General features: G+C 44.9%; 1 protein-coding gene across 2 annotated transcripts in view; it reads right to left on the bottom strand.

Annotated features, from left to right (window-relative positions):
* The window catches only part of LOC132402003 (transcriptional activator GLI3-like), a 760,747-nt gene that overhangs the window by 572,097 nt on the left and 170,394 nt on the right, over nt 1-18,256 (bottom strand). For both annotated transcript variants that reach the window (XM_059984438.1, XM_059984448.1), the window contains one exon: nt 17,084-17,326. In XM_059984438.1, coding sequence (XP_059840421.1) covers nt 17,084-17,326 — 243 coding nt within the window. The remainder of the gene's footprint in view (nt 1-17,083; nt 17,327-18,256) is intronic.

The raw sequence follows: 18,256 nt of genomic DNA, 5'->3' as shown, positions 1-18,256 counted from the left end.
GCATTATCTCAAAGATATCCAATGGGGTGTATGGAGTGTCCAGCCCTGGTCAAGGGGCTTGTCATGTCCATTCCAAGACAAGTCCCTCACCTTTAGTCTCCACTGGACACTCAGCTCACCTTGTGCCTCCAAGTGGCTGTTTGCATGCAAGAGTGGCCACACCTCGGCATACCTCAACGACAGGTGGGCTGAACCAGGTGAGGGTAGATGACAGGTCTCATATCCCGGTAAGATAGGGACATGCCTGTCCGAGCATGTAAAGCCAGCTCCTGTGGACTGGACAGATGAGATCTACAGCGTGATCTCGAAGACAGGTAGGCAGTACTGCAATGCTACGTGGAGAGCCAAAGGCATGACAAAGTATTGGCGGAGTTATGGTCATCCACTGCAACCAAAGAAGATCCCAGCTTGTGATGCTTATCTGTAACAATGATCCCGGACTTCTGAGGTGGGGAGAGTGGAACTGTCCCAGTACAATGGCGTTTCCACTTCGAAAACTCTTCCACACAGGCTTCCTGGTATCGTCAGACACGATGGACAACCGCCACCACCATCTCAAAGATACCCAACCTTTAACTTAGTTTATCAGCAGCTGGCTGCATTTATGTACATTTCTGTACAAATGAACACTGGGAAAAAGTGGAAATCCCAGAGTCATCGAGCTTTTTGATGAGTGAAGCGTGAGATAGAAACGAGGGAAAGGGAATGTTGTGGGAGAGGGAGGGTGCAACCAGAAACTGTCAATAGGAGCAGAGATTTATTTTATATGCTCTGTATATTTTTTATTGTGACTTATAGTGGTTCCCTAAGTTGTTCCTCCGCGGGTGGAGGCTGTGGGGAAGCTCGCACTACCTATTAAATGCTCCCAATGGCATGCATTTCAAATAGCCTCTTACAACCAAGTCCAGCTCCTGGCCTTCATGAGAGGCTTATCCATTTAGATGAAGGGGCAAAGGCAGGTTACTGGTATCTTAAAACCAGTCGCTTCGGGCAGATGGGGCTTGTCAACTCATCAAGGAGAGGGAAAACTTTGATCTCAAACCTTCACAGCCTTGCAGCTGTACCCACTCATGGGGAAGGCTTTGGGAGTAAACCTGAGGAAAAGCCTGGAGCTGGAGTCCCTAACGCAGTCCTACATTGAGTTCAACACTGACCACCAACTCCTGCATCGCCGCTGATGCCAAACTGTATCAGCCTCTGCTATTCTCTTGGATTCATCAGCCGTGTGGCGAGGGGGAGCCTGTTACAAGGGCAACAGCTTGCTCTCCACATCATACTGCACTGTCTTGTGTACTGGCTTGCATATTGGCTTCAACAGCTAGAATGCAATATCCATGGTTGATCCTAACCAATACATAGTATATTTTAGGCAATGCACTTTACTGCTGCAACAAAACAACAAATATCATGACATACACTCAGCCCGCCACCTTATTAGATACCTCCTGTACCTAATAAAGCAGCCACTAAGTGTGTGTGTGATCTTCTGCTGCTGTAGCCCATCCACTCCAAGGTTTGACGTGGTGAGCCTTCAGAGGTGCTCTTCTGTTGCAACGCATGGTTATTTGAGTACTGTCACCTTCCTGTCAGCTTAAACCAATCTGGCCATTCTCATCTGACCTCTCTCAGTAGCAAGGGGTTTTTACCCACAGATCTGCCATGCACTGGATGATTTTTGCTTTTTCGCACCATTCTCTGTAAACTCTAAAGACTGTTTTGCATGACACATGATGATGGTGGTGATGGTGATGATGATGATGGTGGTGGTGATGATGATGATGGTGGTGGTGATGATGATGATGATGGTGATGATGATGATAGGCCTTAAAAATGCTCCAGAGTTTTGGCAGAAGCCTTTGGAAGGGATAAGGCACACCCAGAGAGTATTTGTGGTTTGGTGTGGGAGCACTCATAAGAGGTCAATTCTCACGTACTATCTGGAAGCAGGAATGAGTGCTGGGATCTGACATGCATAAGGGGAAAATGGATCTCTTCAGAATCATAGCCTATTCTATGTTACTAACGTCCATGAGCCCTGTTTCAAAAGTGCATCAACGTCCCATATCACCGTTTCTTATAACCATCACAGCTGTCCTTAATTAAGAGTGTTTATGTGAGAGGAATTAATTAATTTAAATTTATTTACTTAGAGATACAGCATGGTAACAGTCCCTTCCAGCCCAATGAATCTGTGCCACCCAATACATCTGACAATCAACCTACTAACCCGCAGGCTTGGGCTATGGGCGGAAATTGTAGTACCCGGAGGAAACCCGCACGGTCACAGGAGAGTGTATAAGCTCCGTACAGATAGTGGCAGAAAATGAAACCCAGGTCACTGGCGCTGTAACAGCATTACACTAACTGCTCTGCTGCCTTGCCATCTCAGAAAGAAAACAGAATGAAATGAGAGGGAGCATAATTAGCATGGATGCTTTCCAAAATTAAATAGTTTCCTTTAAAAACAAAAATTCCCCAGAAACAAGCTCTCAAACAATTATAAACAAAAACGGAAACATATGCTTCAATCTAGCAACTGGATCTGCACTTTAGTCCTCTGCTTTCTGGCACAGCACCCCTATTTCACCGCAACTCCCAGCGTCCAACTATAGTGAAAGAGCGGACAGCCACTGTTTGAAATGTTTGCTCAAAATTCACTCAATTTCTTCACTCACAACTGATTTATATCAGTTTAGAAAAACAGAACCGCTAAAACTGTCTCCAATGTCGTTCAGAAATCAGATCTATCATGTGGCCCTGGCATTTTCATTGTTATTTTGGGCTGATAAATTTTGACTGTTGTGATCATAACATTTATAGAACAGTACAGGCCCGTCATTCTGTATTATGCCAACATATGACCCCCCTCCACAATCACTCTGACCCTTCCCTCCCACACATTAACTGTATAAGTCAGTCTTTATTTGTTCATGTATAGTTTTTGTAAATTCTATTGTAGTTATTTATTTTCCTGTAAATGCCTGCAAGGAAAGGAATCTCCAGGTAGTATACTATGACATATATGTATGGTACTGGGACAATAAATCTATCTTGAGCTTTGAAATGCTGTGTTCTGGTATTGGCCACTGCCACCCTGGGAAACACTGTCCACTCTGTGTTGCTGCTAACCTTACACACCCCTATCAAGTCACCCCTCACCCTCCATCGCTCCACAGAGAAAAGCCCCAGTCACACAACCTTTCTTCATCAGACATGCCCTGTAGGAGCTGTGCATCTGCTGTCTATCTGCTTTGTGTTACGTGTTTATTATGATGAGTGTCACATGAGTGGGGGTGTGGTAAAAGCGAAGGGAACAGGTCACGTCTTCACGCTTTGTTCACCGCAGTTTGTAGTAGCTTGGGATGTTGTATCCTTTGCTGATCGCTCAGTAATGCTCAGCTTACACTTGGGTACGCTTAAGCTTCATTACTTCAAGATTGTATGTTTGCTAATCACTAATAAGGGATCAAATACATATCCTCAGCTTCTGGAGCAATCGCTATTGGAGTGAGGGGACTTCATGCAAGAATAACAAATCTGTAGGGTCGCCAGCAGTGGCAGCTTTGTCTTGGTTTAGTTTTGCCTCGACATGTCCTCCAATCCAAGCAATGTCCTGGTAAATTTCCTCTGCACCATCTCTCAGTGAAGGAGGATGAGAGGTGAATTGATAGAGGTGTAGAAAATGATAAGATGCACAGATCAAATGGATAGCCAGATACTTTTTTTTTCCCCAGGGCAGAATTGGCTAATACCAGGTGATTGGAAGAAAGTATAGGGGGATGTTAGGGTGAAGTTCTTTACACATAGAATGGTGTGTTTGTAGTACAATCATCCAGGGGTGGTGGTAGAGGCAGATTCATTAGGGGCTTTTAAGAAACCCTTAGATTGGCACATGAATGATAGAAAAATGAAGAGCTGTGTAAGAGAAACACACACAAGATGTTGGAGGAACTCAGCAGGCCAGGCAGCATCTATGAGAAAGAGTACAGTCAATGTTTCGGGCCAAACCCCTTCAGCAGGACAGAAAATCTGCAGATTTTCTCTTGTTTGTGGCTATGTAGGAGGGAAGGGTTAGGTCGATCATGGAATAGGTTAAAAGGTCAGCACAGCATCATGGGCTGAAGGGCCTGTACTGTGCCATACTGTTCTCGGTTTTTACGGTACGTTCCAAAGCTCCCACATCACTGATGGCATACCACAGCTGCCAAGGTGAGTCCTGAAGAAGGATCTCAGCCTGAAATGCTGACCGTTTATTCATTTCCATAGGTGCTGCCTGACCGGCTGCGTTCCTCCAGCATTTTGTGTGTGTTACTCTGTGACCGTACCGCTAACGGGGCCTTCTAGGTTTGGCCGTTATGTGCTGTGGGGCCGATATGACATGGCCATATGACATGTATGACATGGCCGATTATGGTCTCCATCACCATGATTGCTCTTGGCAAATTTTCCCACAGGAGTGGTTTGCCATTGTCTGGGCAGCGTCTTTACGAGATGGGTGACTATAGCCATTAACAATACTCTACAGAGATTGTCTGCCTGGTGTCAGTGGTCACATAACCAGGACTTGTAATATCCACCACCTGCTCCCATGGCTTCACCTGACCCTGATTGGGGGAGGGGGGGCAACTAAGCAGGTACAGCACCTTGCTCGAAGGCGACCTGCAGGCTAGCGGAGAGAAGGAGCACCTTACACCTTATTTGGTAGAGATGCCACCCAGCTTTCTGAATGACTAAGGTCAGCTGGGAACTCCACAGGCGCAAGGAGACACAGTTGTGCTTATGTGCAAAGATTGTAACCTTAGTTTTCATAGACACAATGATCTACAATGACACGGTGGGGAATGCAAGGGAATTTGAGGGAATTTTGGATAGGTACATGGATAGTAGGGGTATAGAGGGCTATGGTCCATGTGCCAGTCAATGGGACCAGGCAAATTAATGGTTTGGCACAGATGAGATGGGCTGAAGGGCCTACTTCTGTGCTGTAGTGTTCTATGCCTCTATCTGGAACTTCCGAGGAGGCTCAGGTTTTCCAAGGGCTTTATTACATGACGGACCACTCAGGACAATAACTCCGGCCATAAAGGCCGGACTGCACGGCTCTCACCGTGAGAAGGTGCTCATGGTCACTCCAAATGTCCTGTGTCAATCCATTTCTGCTGCTTCTTTCTTTGTAGTTCACACAGCTTTCAGGAGCTCACTAGAACTTTGTTCACAAGGAGAAGCAACTTGTGTTGGTTTCAAGGATTTGCCTGCAATGCAGGGCTTCCCAGAAAGACTGTGAACACAAAAGATTCTGCAGACACTGGAAATCCACAGTAACACACACAAAATGCTGGAGAAACTGAGCAGGCCAGGCAGTATCAATGCAGGACAACAAAGAGATAATGTTTCAGTCCAAGACCCTTTATCAGGAATGGAAAGGAAGGAGAGAAGGCAGAATAAGTTGGGGTAAAGTGAAAGAATACAAGCTGGTAGATGATAGGTGATCAGTGATCCCTTTCTCCTAATGGTGCACTGTCCTTTCTTATCAGATTCCTTCCTTTTCAGCCCTTCACTTTTTCCACTTATCACCTCCCAGCTTCTCACATCATCCTCCTCCCCCACCCACCCATCTACCCCTTCACCTGGTTTCATCTAACTCAGGACTTGCCCATTTCTCATTGCTACCTCGATGGGCCAAATGGCCTAATTCTGCTCCTATACCTTATGGTCTACCTTTGGGGAGGAGGCACAGGAGTTTGAAGACGTACACTTAACATTTAGGAACAGCTTCTAACTCCACCATCAGATTTCTGAACAGACCATAAACCTATGAACACTACCTCACTATTTTGCTCTCATCTTGCACTACTTATTTATTTGGCTTTTAATTCTTATGGTGATCATTCTATGTATTATGCTGTACTGTGGCCACAAAACAACAAATTAGCCCTCCACAGAAAGACAGGGACACTAGCTTACCCTGTGGTGTTATTCATCGATCTCTAGCCTTGTTTCGGAGCAGAAAAAGATCAGCGTATGAAAGTTGCAGGTCTTCAGTTTGCAAACACTCCCAAGGGATCACAAATTATAGACATCTAAAAATGTCTTCACCGTTATAATTATTTTTGCTACGGCAAGCAACAAAGTTGCTCAAAAGAATTCTGCAACAACAGATTTCTAAATGGAGCTACATCAGGGAACTGACAGCCAGGTGGTTATACCTGCAGGTGTTAGCATCTTACATAAGAGGGAAAAGCAATCACCCCGATAGAGAAATGAGGGCACTCTTTGCAAACAGTGCAGTAGTTTATTTATTTATCTGGAAATACAGTGCAGGGCCATCCCCTCCAGCCCTCAAGCCACGTCACTCCGAACAACTCCCGAGTAACTCTAACCTGATCACAGGACAACTTATGATGACCACTTAAACAACCCCGTACGTCTTTGCACTGTGGGAGGAAACCAGAGCACCCAGAGGAAACCCACAAGTTCCATGGGGAGGGTGTGCAGTGACACCTTATTGATGGCACCAGAATTATACTCTGAACTCCACCCTGAGCTATAGTAGCGTCATGCTAACCACCATGCCACCGTATAACCCACACCCATGTCAGATTTAAGGGGTACAATGTAAAGTCAAGGGTCATAAATATATTTAAAACAGAGAACATTCCAGCAGAGTACAGACCCTTTGGACCACATTGTACTAACCTTTCATCTTCTCTAAGATCAATCTAACCCTTCCCTCCCGCGATGCCATCTATTTTTTTCATCATCCACATGCTTATCTAAGGGTTTCTTAAATGCCCTTAACGTATCTGCCTCTACCACCACCCCTAGCAGGGCATTCCACACACCCACCACTCTTTGTGTAAAAAAACATACCTCTGACATCTCCCCCTATACTTTCCTCCAATCATCTTAAAATTATGCCCCCTCATGTTAGCCATTTCCACCCTGGGACCAAGTCTCTAGCTCTCCACTCGATCTATGCCTCTTATCGTCTTGCACATGTCTATCAAGTCACCACTCATCCTCCTTCGCTCCAATAAGAAAAGCTGTAGCTCGTTCAACCTATCTTCGAAGGATATGCCCTCTAATCCAGGCAGCATCCTGGTAAATCTCCTCTGCACCCTCTCTGGAGCGTCACATCCTTCCTACTGAACACAAAGTTATGGAGTCGCACCAGAGGAGCTGTTTCTGAAAGTCTCGGGATTACAGCTTTGGTGTGGGCAGCGACTGTTTCAAAAAGAGATGTCTAGAGTTTCCGGTCCTGATGAAGGGTCTCGGCTCGAAACATCGGCTGCTTCTCCATAGATGCTGCCTGACCTGCTGAGTTCCTCCAGCATTTTATGCGTGTTGTGTATGTGAGCTCTGCAAAGATTCACAACCGACACACCTAAGGATATGCTGGGGCAGCCCGAAGTGTTGCCAGACATTCTGGTGCCAATGTAACATGCTCGGCAACGCGACGCAATAACACAACAAAACAACAACAGCAGGACAACCCCCTTTCCTCCCTCCCACTCACTCACCCACCCATGCACACAGACAGTCCTCCAACCTCAGGACAAGCCCCTCTCTTCCTGCCCACCCACTCACCTAAACAGACTGTCCTCCAACCTCAGGACAAGCCCCTCTCCACCCACCCACACAGACAGACTGTCCTCTAATCCCAGGCCTCCGAGCCCCTCAGCTTCGGGCATCGGGCTTCAACTTCCAGACTTCCGATCGACCTTCGTGTTCGATCTTTCATATTGATCCCGGATTTCAGTACGGATCACTGTACATTCTTTAACGGGCAGGGTGAGTTTCAGTGAGCAAACTCCTGACCAACGACTGTTCCCAACTCACCCCGGGGAATCACAAGTTTTGTCTCTACCTAACCTTGTTTTCTACCAAAAACGTATTTGCAGTTTAGGATTAAGATTTTAGACCCTCCGCTGATCAGGGTTGACCACGGATGCTGCATCCTAGCCGTGTGTGCAAGCCAGTACAGTATGAAACAGAGAACGAGCTGTTGTCCATGCAGCTGATGGGGGTCGCCCCTATATAAAGCCATAGGTATATAAAGGTAGAAGGGCATTATTGCTGTTAACATTTGGTCTCCTGCCAAAGGAAGAGCAGAGTCAAATACAGTTTGGCACCAGCAGCATTGCAGGAGTTACCAGTCAGCGTTGAACTCAATTTAGGATTACCTTAGGAATTTCAGTTTCAGATTTGCCCTCGGGGTTTAGTCCTGAAGCCACCTCCATGGGTGGGTATGGCCGCAAGCCAGCAGAGGTTTGAGATCAGAGTTTTCCTTCTCCTAGGATTGGAGATTCAGCCATCATTCACTGAATTAGACAGTCCTTTGGACAGCTTCTACTGCAGTTGGATAAAAGTTAGTAACTTCAGACGAACAGTAAATGGCTTACATTTGGGAAAATAAATTACCAAATATATGAACTCAGAGATGAGAAATCATGTTTCTAATTAAACACAAGCACCATCAATAGAGAGGAATTAACAGTTTTGGTTTTGGACCGGGACTCTTCATCTGGCTCCTGATCCAAGTGTTTATTAATTTCCACAGATGCTGCCGGACTTGCTGAGTTCCTCCAGCATTTTGTGTGTGTTGCTCTGGATTTCCAGGATCTGCAGAATCTCTTGTGTTTACTTAACTCAAGCTCTGTGTGTCAGCAAAACTGAGTCCTAAAATTGATGCAACACACACAAATTGCTGGTGGAACACAGCAGGCCAGGCAGCATCTATAGGAAGAAGCACAGTCGACATATCGGGCTGAGACCCTTCATCAGGACTGTCCCTATCCTAAATTGATTCCTGGCTGGTGGAAATGTTAACAGCAATAAAGTCCCTACCTGTATGTACCTATGTCAACACATACAGAATGCTGGAAGAACTCAGCAGGTCAGGCAGCATCTGTGGAAACTAATAAACAGTCGACAGTTCGGGACGAGACTCTTCGTCGGAACTGGAAAGGAAGGAGAAAAATGCCGGAATGAAAAGGTGGGCAGGGAAGGGAAAGAGACTAGCTGGAAGGTGATAGGTGAAGCCAGGTGGGTGGGAAAGATTGAAGAGTCAGAGGGCAGCAGTGAGGGAGGGTTTCACTGAATTCCCTTTGAAGAGAAGATTTAAACTTTCTTTACCTATGTCTTTACACAGGGTGGCCTGGCAGTGTAGCGGTTAGCACGATCACTTGTAAGATTGAGGGTTGATTCCCTCTGCTGCCTGCAAGGAGCTTGTACGCTTTTCCTTGTGACTGTGTGTGGGTTTTCTCCGGATGCTCCAGTTCCCTCCCACATTCCAAACAGGTACAGTTAGAGTTCACCAGTTGTGGCCATGCTACGTCGGCATCAGAACGGTGGTGATACCTGTAGGCTTCACAATCCTCGCTGATTTGTTTGGACGCAAAGGCCATGCTTCACTGTATGTTTCAACGTACTCGTGACAAATCATCTAAATTCTATCAACTGAGAAACTGTAAATAGTTTTGTTACTAATCAATACGTTGTAGAACTGGTAAAGACAAGAGATTAAAGCTAATCTTTAATCTTTTCTTTTGCATGTTGTTCAATGTATTGATTTACAAAGAAAAACATTTACAATGTCTCAATTGATAGAATTTAAATGATAAGACCCTTTAAGGTATAACGTACAATGGGCCAGGAAGAGGTTCTGAGCACTCCTGTTAGTACCAGGAATCCTTTGATCATGCGTTATCAAGTGTGCATTCCACTTTGCTGCCAAGCTAATGGGCCAATCAAACCTGCTTTCATCCCTGGCACTTTGGATGCTAAGACCCTCACTAATCGGGCTGTCTTGCCTGATCCATCATCTGTCCAATGACCTCTCACCTTCAGATAATAAACCCTCTGGCTAATGTAGAAACCACCAGGTCACTCCCTTCCGCCAGCCTCCACGTGTTAATTAGAAACATGCTTGGTATGTGAAATCCAGTGATTTAACTTACAAATCCCAGACCTGGAAACTCAACTGTGCTGTCCTCAACAATGACAACAATCACATGGTGACCGAGAATTGTGAGCCCTGAAACCTTTGTAACTTACTACCATGCAGCATTTAGTGTGTTCTATTTGTGCTTTCCATTTTATGATAGTAAATTAGGCTTTGTCATGCCTGTACGCGTATTACCACATCTCCTGGACACCTGAATTGGTTTGGGTCGTTCGGATCTGATCAACCCAGCCCATTACATAATGTTACCAAACTTCTACAGACGTACCGCCGAGAGTATTCTGGCTGGCTGCATCACCATCCGGTACAGGGTGGGGGGAAGCCACAGCGCAGGATCGAAGGTGTAAACTCAGTCAACTCCCCAGCACTCAGGACACCTCCAAGGAGCGATGTCTCAGAAAGGCGGCGTCTGTCATTAAGGAGCCCCATCACCCACGACATGCCCTTTTCTCATTGTCACCATCAGAGAGGAGGTACAAGAGCCTGAAGACACACACTCAATGATTCAGGAACAGAATCTCTGCCATCCGATTTCTAAATTGACATTGAACCCATGAACATTACCTCACTACTTTTTTTTCCTCTTTTTGCACTACTTATTAATTGAACTTTTTTAAAAAATATATATCTACTGTAATTTACAGTTTATATTATTAAGTATTGCAATGTACTACTGCTGCAAAGCAACAAATTTCATGGCATATGCCAGTGATAATAAACCTGATTCTGATTCTGAACTGTGATCACTACAACCTGTAATTTCCCTTTTAGGATGTACTTTTGAACCAAAGCAATGATCTGGCACTTTTGCAATTTCCTGGGAGATTCAGGAAACTAGACTCTCGGGAATGCAGGTATGGCCACGCAGCTGTCACCAGGGGTGGATGATGCATCAAGGCCTGATAGTGGAAGACAAGCCCATGGTCAGCTCCATTAGTTCTCGTTGCTTAAAGCGTAGAGCAGGATTAAAGTCGTTGAAGATGAGAACGGAAAACAAACAGGTGTTCAGCACTGTCTGCCTGCGTTTAACACCACGGTCTCCCTCTCTTCTCTCTCCTACCATTGGGCATCAAGTGCAAGAGTCTTGGGTCCCACACCACCAGGTTCAGGATCGATTGTTGCCCTGCAGGAAACGGGCCTCAGTTGCCTCAGCACTGAACGGCCTCTGCAGCTGTGGACACACTTTTAGGGACTCTGCAGTTCATGCTTCTTGTGTTTTTGTTTACTTCTTTTAATATTTGCATGATTTGTCCTCTTTTACAAATTGCACCTGTGGTGGTCTTTGGTTTTAGTGAACCCTCTTGTGTTCCTTTGCTTTGTGAGTGGCTGCAAGAAAATGGATTTCAAGGTTGTTTATGGTATGTATTGCCAATAACTGAACTTTGAATGTGTGATAAATAAATGAATGTGAATATGAGCGTCTCTGATGACTTGCCGACTCCGATTTTCCAAGCCACTGTCACTACAGGTCAGACATCACACATGCTCTCATTACTAAACTCCTCTCTCTCTCTCTCTGATGATGTGGATGCCAAACTGACTCTCAACTTTCTGGTCATGGTGACGTTCCAGTTGAGTAGCAGCTCACCCGAGGAACCCAGAGCCACACAGAAACATTTGCTGTGAGGAGCTCATCGTGCAGATTTAAATAATGGCAAGCAGATCACTGTGACACATCTCCTGAGATCATGAATTTCTCCAGTGCCTAAGGATTTTCATGGCTGAAGGGATCTAGGGTCTCACCTCCTACCTGAGAAGGTTAGGTGAATCTCACTTGATGTCCTAAACTTGCACACCCTTTGCCAATGTGGTGATGTTCTCTCTCTCTCTCTCTCTCTCTCTCTCTCTCTCTCTCTCACACACACACACACAGTCTCTCTCTCTCACTCCCATTATTTCCCTTTCTCTCCGTCTCTCCCTCTCTTTCTCTTCTCCCACTCTCTCTCACTCTCCCATTTTTTCTCTCCTTCTCTCCATCTCTCTCTTTCATGGGAGGACCATGGGAGGAAAGGAAGGTGAGAGGTGATGGGCAAAAGAGGAGAACAGAAGGGGTAAGAGGGGAGCCAGAATGGGGAATGCAAAAAGGGAAAATTATTATGTTAGAGATATCGATCCATGAATAGGAGCTGCCTGAACTGCAGAGCTCCTCCAGCATTTGGTGCATGATACTCTTTCATCGATACTTTTGAAGTGACCACAGAACAGCATTCGCAAACTAAACCCATTAGCAAGGCACACATGCAGAAGGACGTTTTGGATTTATACTTTAAAGATTCAGCTGCCCCTTTCTAGAAAAAGTAGCCAAACTTAGATACCCTTATCCCTCAGCTCCAATTAATACTTTTTATATGATCTTACAGATCCAGACAACAATAAACCTTGCACAACAGAGATTAGACAAGAAAAAAAACAAAGAGAAATGGAACTCTGATTGTGTCCTTTGCTTCTAATTCTCCCTCATTTCCACATAAACATAAGTAACTAAAATACAAAGGGATTCAAGGCAGTTTAAATGATTCAGCAGGGACTAGATGGACTGAAAGGACTGTTTCTGTGCTGTAGCTTTCTATGACTCTATAACTCTAGTTAATACTGTCCCTGTACTATATCTATGTCACTGTAACTTGCACGTTAAGTTACATTAACCTCCTCTATCTCCATTGCTTGTTATATGACTCCCTTGTCCACTCTAACCTCCTCAATGATTACCCTCTTGCACGTAGGACGAGTGTTACACCTGCCCCTACACCTCCTCCCTCACTACCAGTCAAGACCACCACCTTTCCAGGTGAGGTGACACTTCACCTGCAAGTCTGTCAGGATCATATACTGAAGCTGGTGCTCTCGGTGAAATCCAACATAGATTGGAGAACTGTTCTATAAGGTACCTTTGCTTCATCTGCCAAAATAGGTGCATTTTCCCAATGGCCACCAATTTCAAATCTATCTTCCACTCCCGCTTCTTATTCTGGCTTCTGCGCCCTTCCTTTCAAGTTCTGGTGAAGGGTCTTGGCTCGAAACACCAACTGATTACTTCTCTCCATAAAATGCAGCTTAACCTGCTAAATTCCTCCAGCATTTTGCATGTGTTGCACATTACATTTCTCATTACCAGTTGAAACATTTCCTTGCTGTGATAAACATAAAAGATTCTGTAATTTTCACAATTAAACTAATGACGTGGCCATCACAAAAAATCGACATTCCATTTCTGAAGTATTCAAATCTCAGCAAATTTCACACCGGCCCATTTTACTCTTTAGTCCAAAGAATTCTCAATCAAAGATTTCTTTCAAGCTTAGAGCTGCAGTCACCTCGAGCTTGCAGATAAAGTATAGTCCATCTTGAATTTACAAGGATCCTTCTCTCAGCCAAGTCTGAATATTGTTTTACCTTGCATGTGCTAAACATCACATTTAAATTCAAATTCAACCAGCTGAGATTTGTGCTTTGTACACATCATGTTCTTACTGAAAAGATGGTTTCTGTCATGAGTGCAAGAGGTTCACCAGATGCTGGAAATCCAGAGCAAAACACACAAAATGTTGGAGGAACTCAGCAGGTAAGGCAGCATCAATGGAGAGGAATAAATAGTCGACATTTGGGCTGAAACTCTTCATCTGGACTGAAGAAGGCCCTCAGTCTGAAAAGTCAACTCTTTATTCCTCTCCATAAATGCTGCCTGACCTGTTGAGTTCCTCCAGCATGTTCTGAGTGTTAATCTGTCATCAGTAGTTTTATCTAATACATGTGCTCCCAGTGTTTTTAATGTCATGGGCCCCTACCATTAATCAAAGGGCTTGAGAACCCCTGATCTACTTTGTGCTGGCTACTTGAAAAAATATAACATTGTTCAGATTTTAAAAGTGCAGTGAAATACTGGAAACTAAAATAAAAAAAGATTCAGTCTATTGTGTAAATTCAATAATCTCTCAATAGGAATTTAAGTGGCTTCACCTTTCTCATGATTCTGCCTTCTTCTACTACACAGTGCTTTCACCTTACATTCCTTCTTCACCTTTCCTGTCTATCCCCTCCCTGCTTCCCCTCCCCCACCCCTTGATCCTTCCTCTGATTGGTTTTTAACCTGTCACCCACCAGCCTTCTCCTTCTCACCGTCCCCCCACCTTCTTTTTAGGGCCCCTGCCCCCTCCCTCTTCAGTCCTGACGAAGGGTCTCGGCCTGAAACGTTGACTGCTCGTTTCCACAGATGCTGCCTGGCCTGCTGAGTTCCTCCAGCATGTTGAACGTGTTCACTTCACTTCATTTGCTTAAGAAGTTCATTCTGAACCTCACAGCAAACATTTTAAGATCAGAAGACACAGGAGCAGAATTAGGCCATTAAGTCCATCAAGTCTGCTCTGCTAATCCATTTTGGCAGATTAATTATCCCTTTCAATCCCATTCTCCTGCTTCTCCCTCTAACTTTTGACGCCATTACTAATCAAGAACCTATCAACTTCTGCTTTAAATATACCCAATGACTTGGACTCCACAGCTGACTGGCAGCAAGTTCCACAGATTCACCAGCTTCTGGCTAACGAAATTCCTTCCCATCTCTGTTCTAAGTGGATGCTCCTCTATCCTGAGGCTGTGACCTCTGGTACTAGACTCCTCCACTACAGGAAACATCCTCTCCATGCCCACTCTATCTAAACCTTTCAATATTCAATAGGTTTCAATGAAATCCACCCCCCCCCCCCCACCATTCTAATAAACTCCAAAGAATCAGGTCCAGAGCCATCAAACACATCTCATATATTAACCCTTTCATTCTTGGAATCATTCTTGTGAACCTCCTCTGGATCATTTCCAACGCCTACACATCTTTTATAGATAAACGACGCAAAACGGTTTGCAAAACACCAAATGGGAAGCAGGCGACGACTGAAGGTGCTTCCTTAGACATTCGCTAACATCTAACGATCAGTGAAACCAGATTCAAATGTCAAGACAGAGGTGGTGGAATTGGAGAAGGCATGATGTTCTTTAAGCAAGACAACATATATTCACCTCAAGATATTCAAACAAGATTATCTGAACATTCCTAATCTTTCACAGCCAATCAAATCAGAAAAGGTTTACTAGTCAGCCTCCTGGTAGACAAGCTTAGTAGTCAGTTATACCTATGAGATGGTCATAGAGGACTGCAGCACAGAAACAAGCCCTTTGGCCCATCTAGTTTGTGTCAAACTGTTATTTTGCCCAGCCACCTACACCTGGACCATGGCCATCCATATCTCTTCCGTCAATGTACCGGTCCAAATTTCTCTTAAATAGTGGAATCAAACCCATATTCACCAAATCCACTAGCAGCTCATTCCACACTCTCACCGCCCAGAGTGAAGAAATTTCCCGTCATGTTCCCCTTAAACATTTCACTTTTCACCCTTAACCCATGACCTCTAGTTCTAGTCTCACCCAATCTCAGTGAAATAAACCTGCTTGCATTTACCCTATCTATATCCCTCATAATTTTGTATACTTCTATCAAATCCCCCTCAGTCTCGTATGTTCTAGGCTTTTGCTGCTATATAAACACATTCTTAGAGAACATGTGTAAAGAGGGTTTCTTCTTTTTTCTTTGTTACCGTGTATGTAACCAAAAGGGCTTCTTTGTTTTGTTAAAAGCAGGAATGCTCCTTTGCTGCGAGAGAGTGCTGGAAGCTTGTTTGGGTTAAAATTTACTGATAACGAGAATTGTATTCCTTTGTAAACCAAATGGGGATTAATGTTCTTTCTTCTGAGTCTGTAAGCTTTTGTTGACGAGCTTTTGGGCAGATTGGCGCGAGGGGGTCGAGAGAGAGGACGCAATGCTGTAAGCTGGGCGAGGATCGGACCCCAAGCGGGGGTCCGAGGCCAGGAGATACTCCGAGGAGGGGGGATGAAGCTAGATGTGCTGACCACTCGGAGGGTCCTGAGCTGCGAGTTGAGTTCGGAGGGGATCGAATGGTGGCCAGAAGACTTCAGTAATTGAGCTCCAACGGTTGTGCACGAAGTGGTTTGTACTTTGATAAGTTTGGCGCCTTTTCTTTAGTTTTTCTCTTCATATATACTGTTCTCGTTATTAATCACTTAGTTATAGTAACCCTTATAAATTGTACTCATTTAATCGCATATGGTGTACTGTCTGTTTTTGGGCGAGGCGGGGACATCACACAGCATCCACACCAGCTGATTACCCAGTTTGGCGGGGCCGAAGGCTGCTCCCCCTAGACGAGAACGAGCTGAGCGAGCCTGAGATGACCCAGGGGGTTACACATAGAAAAAGGAGAACAGTATAGGCCATTCAGCCTACAATGTTGTGCTGACCTTTTAACCTACTCTATGATTAATCTAACCCTTCCCTACGACGTAGCCCTCCATGTGCCTATCTAAGAGTTTCTTAAATGCCCCTAATGTATCTGACTCTACCACCAGCCCTGACAGGATGTTCCACACACCCAACACTCTTGTTTAAAAAATCTACCTCTGAAATTCCCCTATACTTTCCCCAAATCACCTTCAAATTATGCTCCCTCATATTAGCCATTGCCACCCTGGAATGAAGGCTCTGACTATCCATTCAATCTACGCCTCTTATAATTTTGTACACCTCTATCAAGTCACCTCTCACTTTCTTTCACTCTAAAGAGGAAGTCCCTCCATCGCGCAGCCTATAATACATAGTGTCATCAGCATCAATATGTGCCATGTTGTATGACATGGGCCATCATGGACTTGACCACTATTGTTCTTGGCAAATTCTTTTACAGAAGTGCTTTGCCTTTGCCTTCTTCAGGACAGTGTCTTTACAAGACAGGTGACCCCCAGACATTATCAATACTCTTCAGAGAGTGTCTGCCTGGTGTCAGTGGTTACATAACCAGGACTTGTGATATGCATGACACTGATCAGGAGGGCTAAGCAGGTGCTACACCTTGCCCAAGGGTGACCTGCAGACTAGCGGAGGGAAGAAACATCTTTCATCTCCTTTGGTAGAGACATATCTTCACACTGCCACCCTATATACAGAATATTTATTAACTTTCCCTCAGAAATTCAACTTGTGTTGTCAAAACATCTCTATGCAAAATGCATCAAAGCATCTTTGATCATTTATATTGAGACCGTACTTACTGTAGTGTGGGTCCATATAGCCATTTCTTGGATCCATTGTAAACAGCGCCCCGCGGTATGGGATGGAAGGCTCAGGTATGTGTGACAAAGAGCCATGAATTTCCTTCTTTATTAGAGAAGCCCTGTCTTCACTGGAGGTCGAAGGCTCTTCACTGATTTTGTTGAGACTCTGCCCACCGGTGTGAGGCTGCATTGCCATTGCGTTTCTCCGTTCTCTGTGGTACATGCCGGGACTTTCCTCATCTGAAAGAAGAACACACTCCACAAATCAAAACCAGAGTCACTATTCCTGTTCACCTGACACAAGAAGATCAACTCAGCAGGCTAGGCAGCAGCTACAGCGGGCCATCCCTCAACTTAATCCCAGCCTAAGACTTACCAATCGGTATGTCTTTGGACTGTGGGAGGAAACTGGAGCACTTGCAAGAAACCCACACAGTCACGGGGAGAACGTACAAACTCCTTTCAAGCAGCGGTGGGAATTGAGTCTGGGTCACCTGTACTGTAAAGTGTTGAGCTAACCACTATGCTACAGTCTGAAACCCTTCATTGGGACTGGAAATTCTAGCTTCTTTCCCCTTCCTTTCCAGTCCTAATGAAGGATTTCAGCCCGAAACACTGACTGTTCATTCCCCGCCATAGATGCTGCCTGGCCTGCTGAGTTCCTCACGCATTTTTTGGGTGATGTTACAAGAACACATTCTTATATTAACTTCCACACAGAAATTTAACCATCATTCAACCCTGTAGTGAGCAGGAACTGTGCTCTGCCTGTACTGCAAATAAGCCATTGCTAAACAGATACTTCGTTGATCCTTTAGAAAATCCAAACTCTCTTTCCAAAGTTCAAACTTAGGGTTTAGGATTTGTGGATTTAGGGTTTCTGCTTCAATTTACAGAGCTTCAGGATTTAAGACGTACTGTAAAATTAAGACCTATGCAGTACAACAGCATAGTGGATAGCGCAACAGTTTACAGCACCAGTGATCAGCGATTGTGGTTCAATTCCCACCGCTGTCCGCAAGGCCTTTGTACGTTCTCCCCATGATCATGTGGGGTCCATCCGGATGGTGCCATTTCCTTCCACATTCCAAGTCAGAGTAAGCTGTGCACATGCTATGTTGGTGCCTGGAGCATGGCCAGATCTCTACTGTCTTAAAGGGATGGAGATCT

The sequence above is a fragment of the Hypanus sabinus genome, chromosome 1 (assembly GCF_030144855.1).
Source record: "Hypanus sabinus isolate sHypSab1 chromosome 1, sHypSab1.hap1, whole genome shotgun sequence".
Lineage (NCBI taxonomy): Eukaryota > Metazoa > Chordata > Chondrichthyes > Myliobatiformes > Dasyatidae > Hypanus > Hypanus sabinus.
Note: the sequence above shows the minus strand (reverse complement) of the source record. Positions and strands in the feature narration are given on the sequence as shown.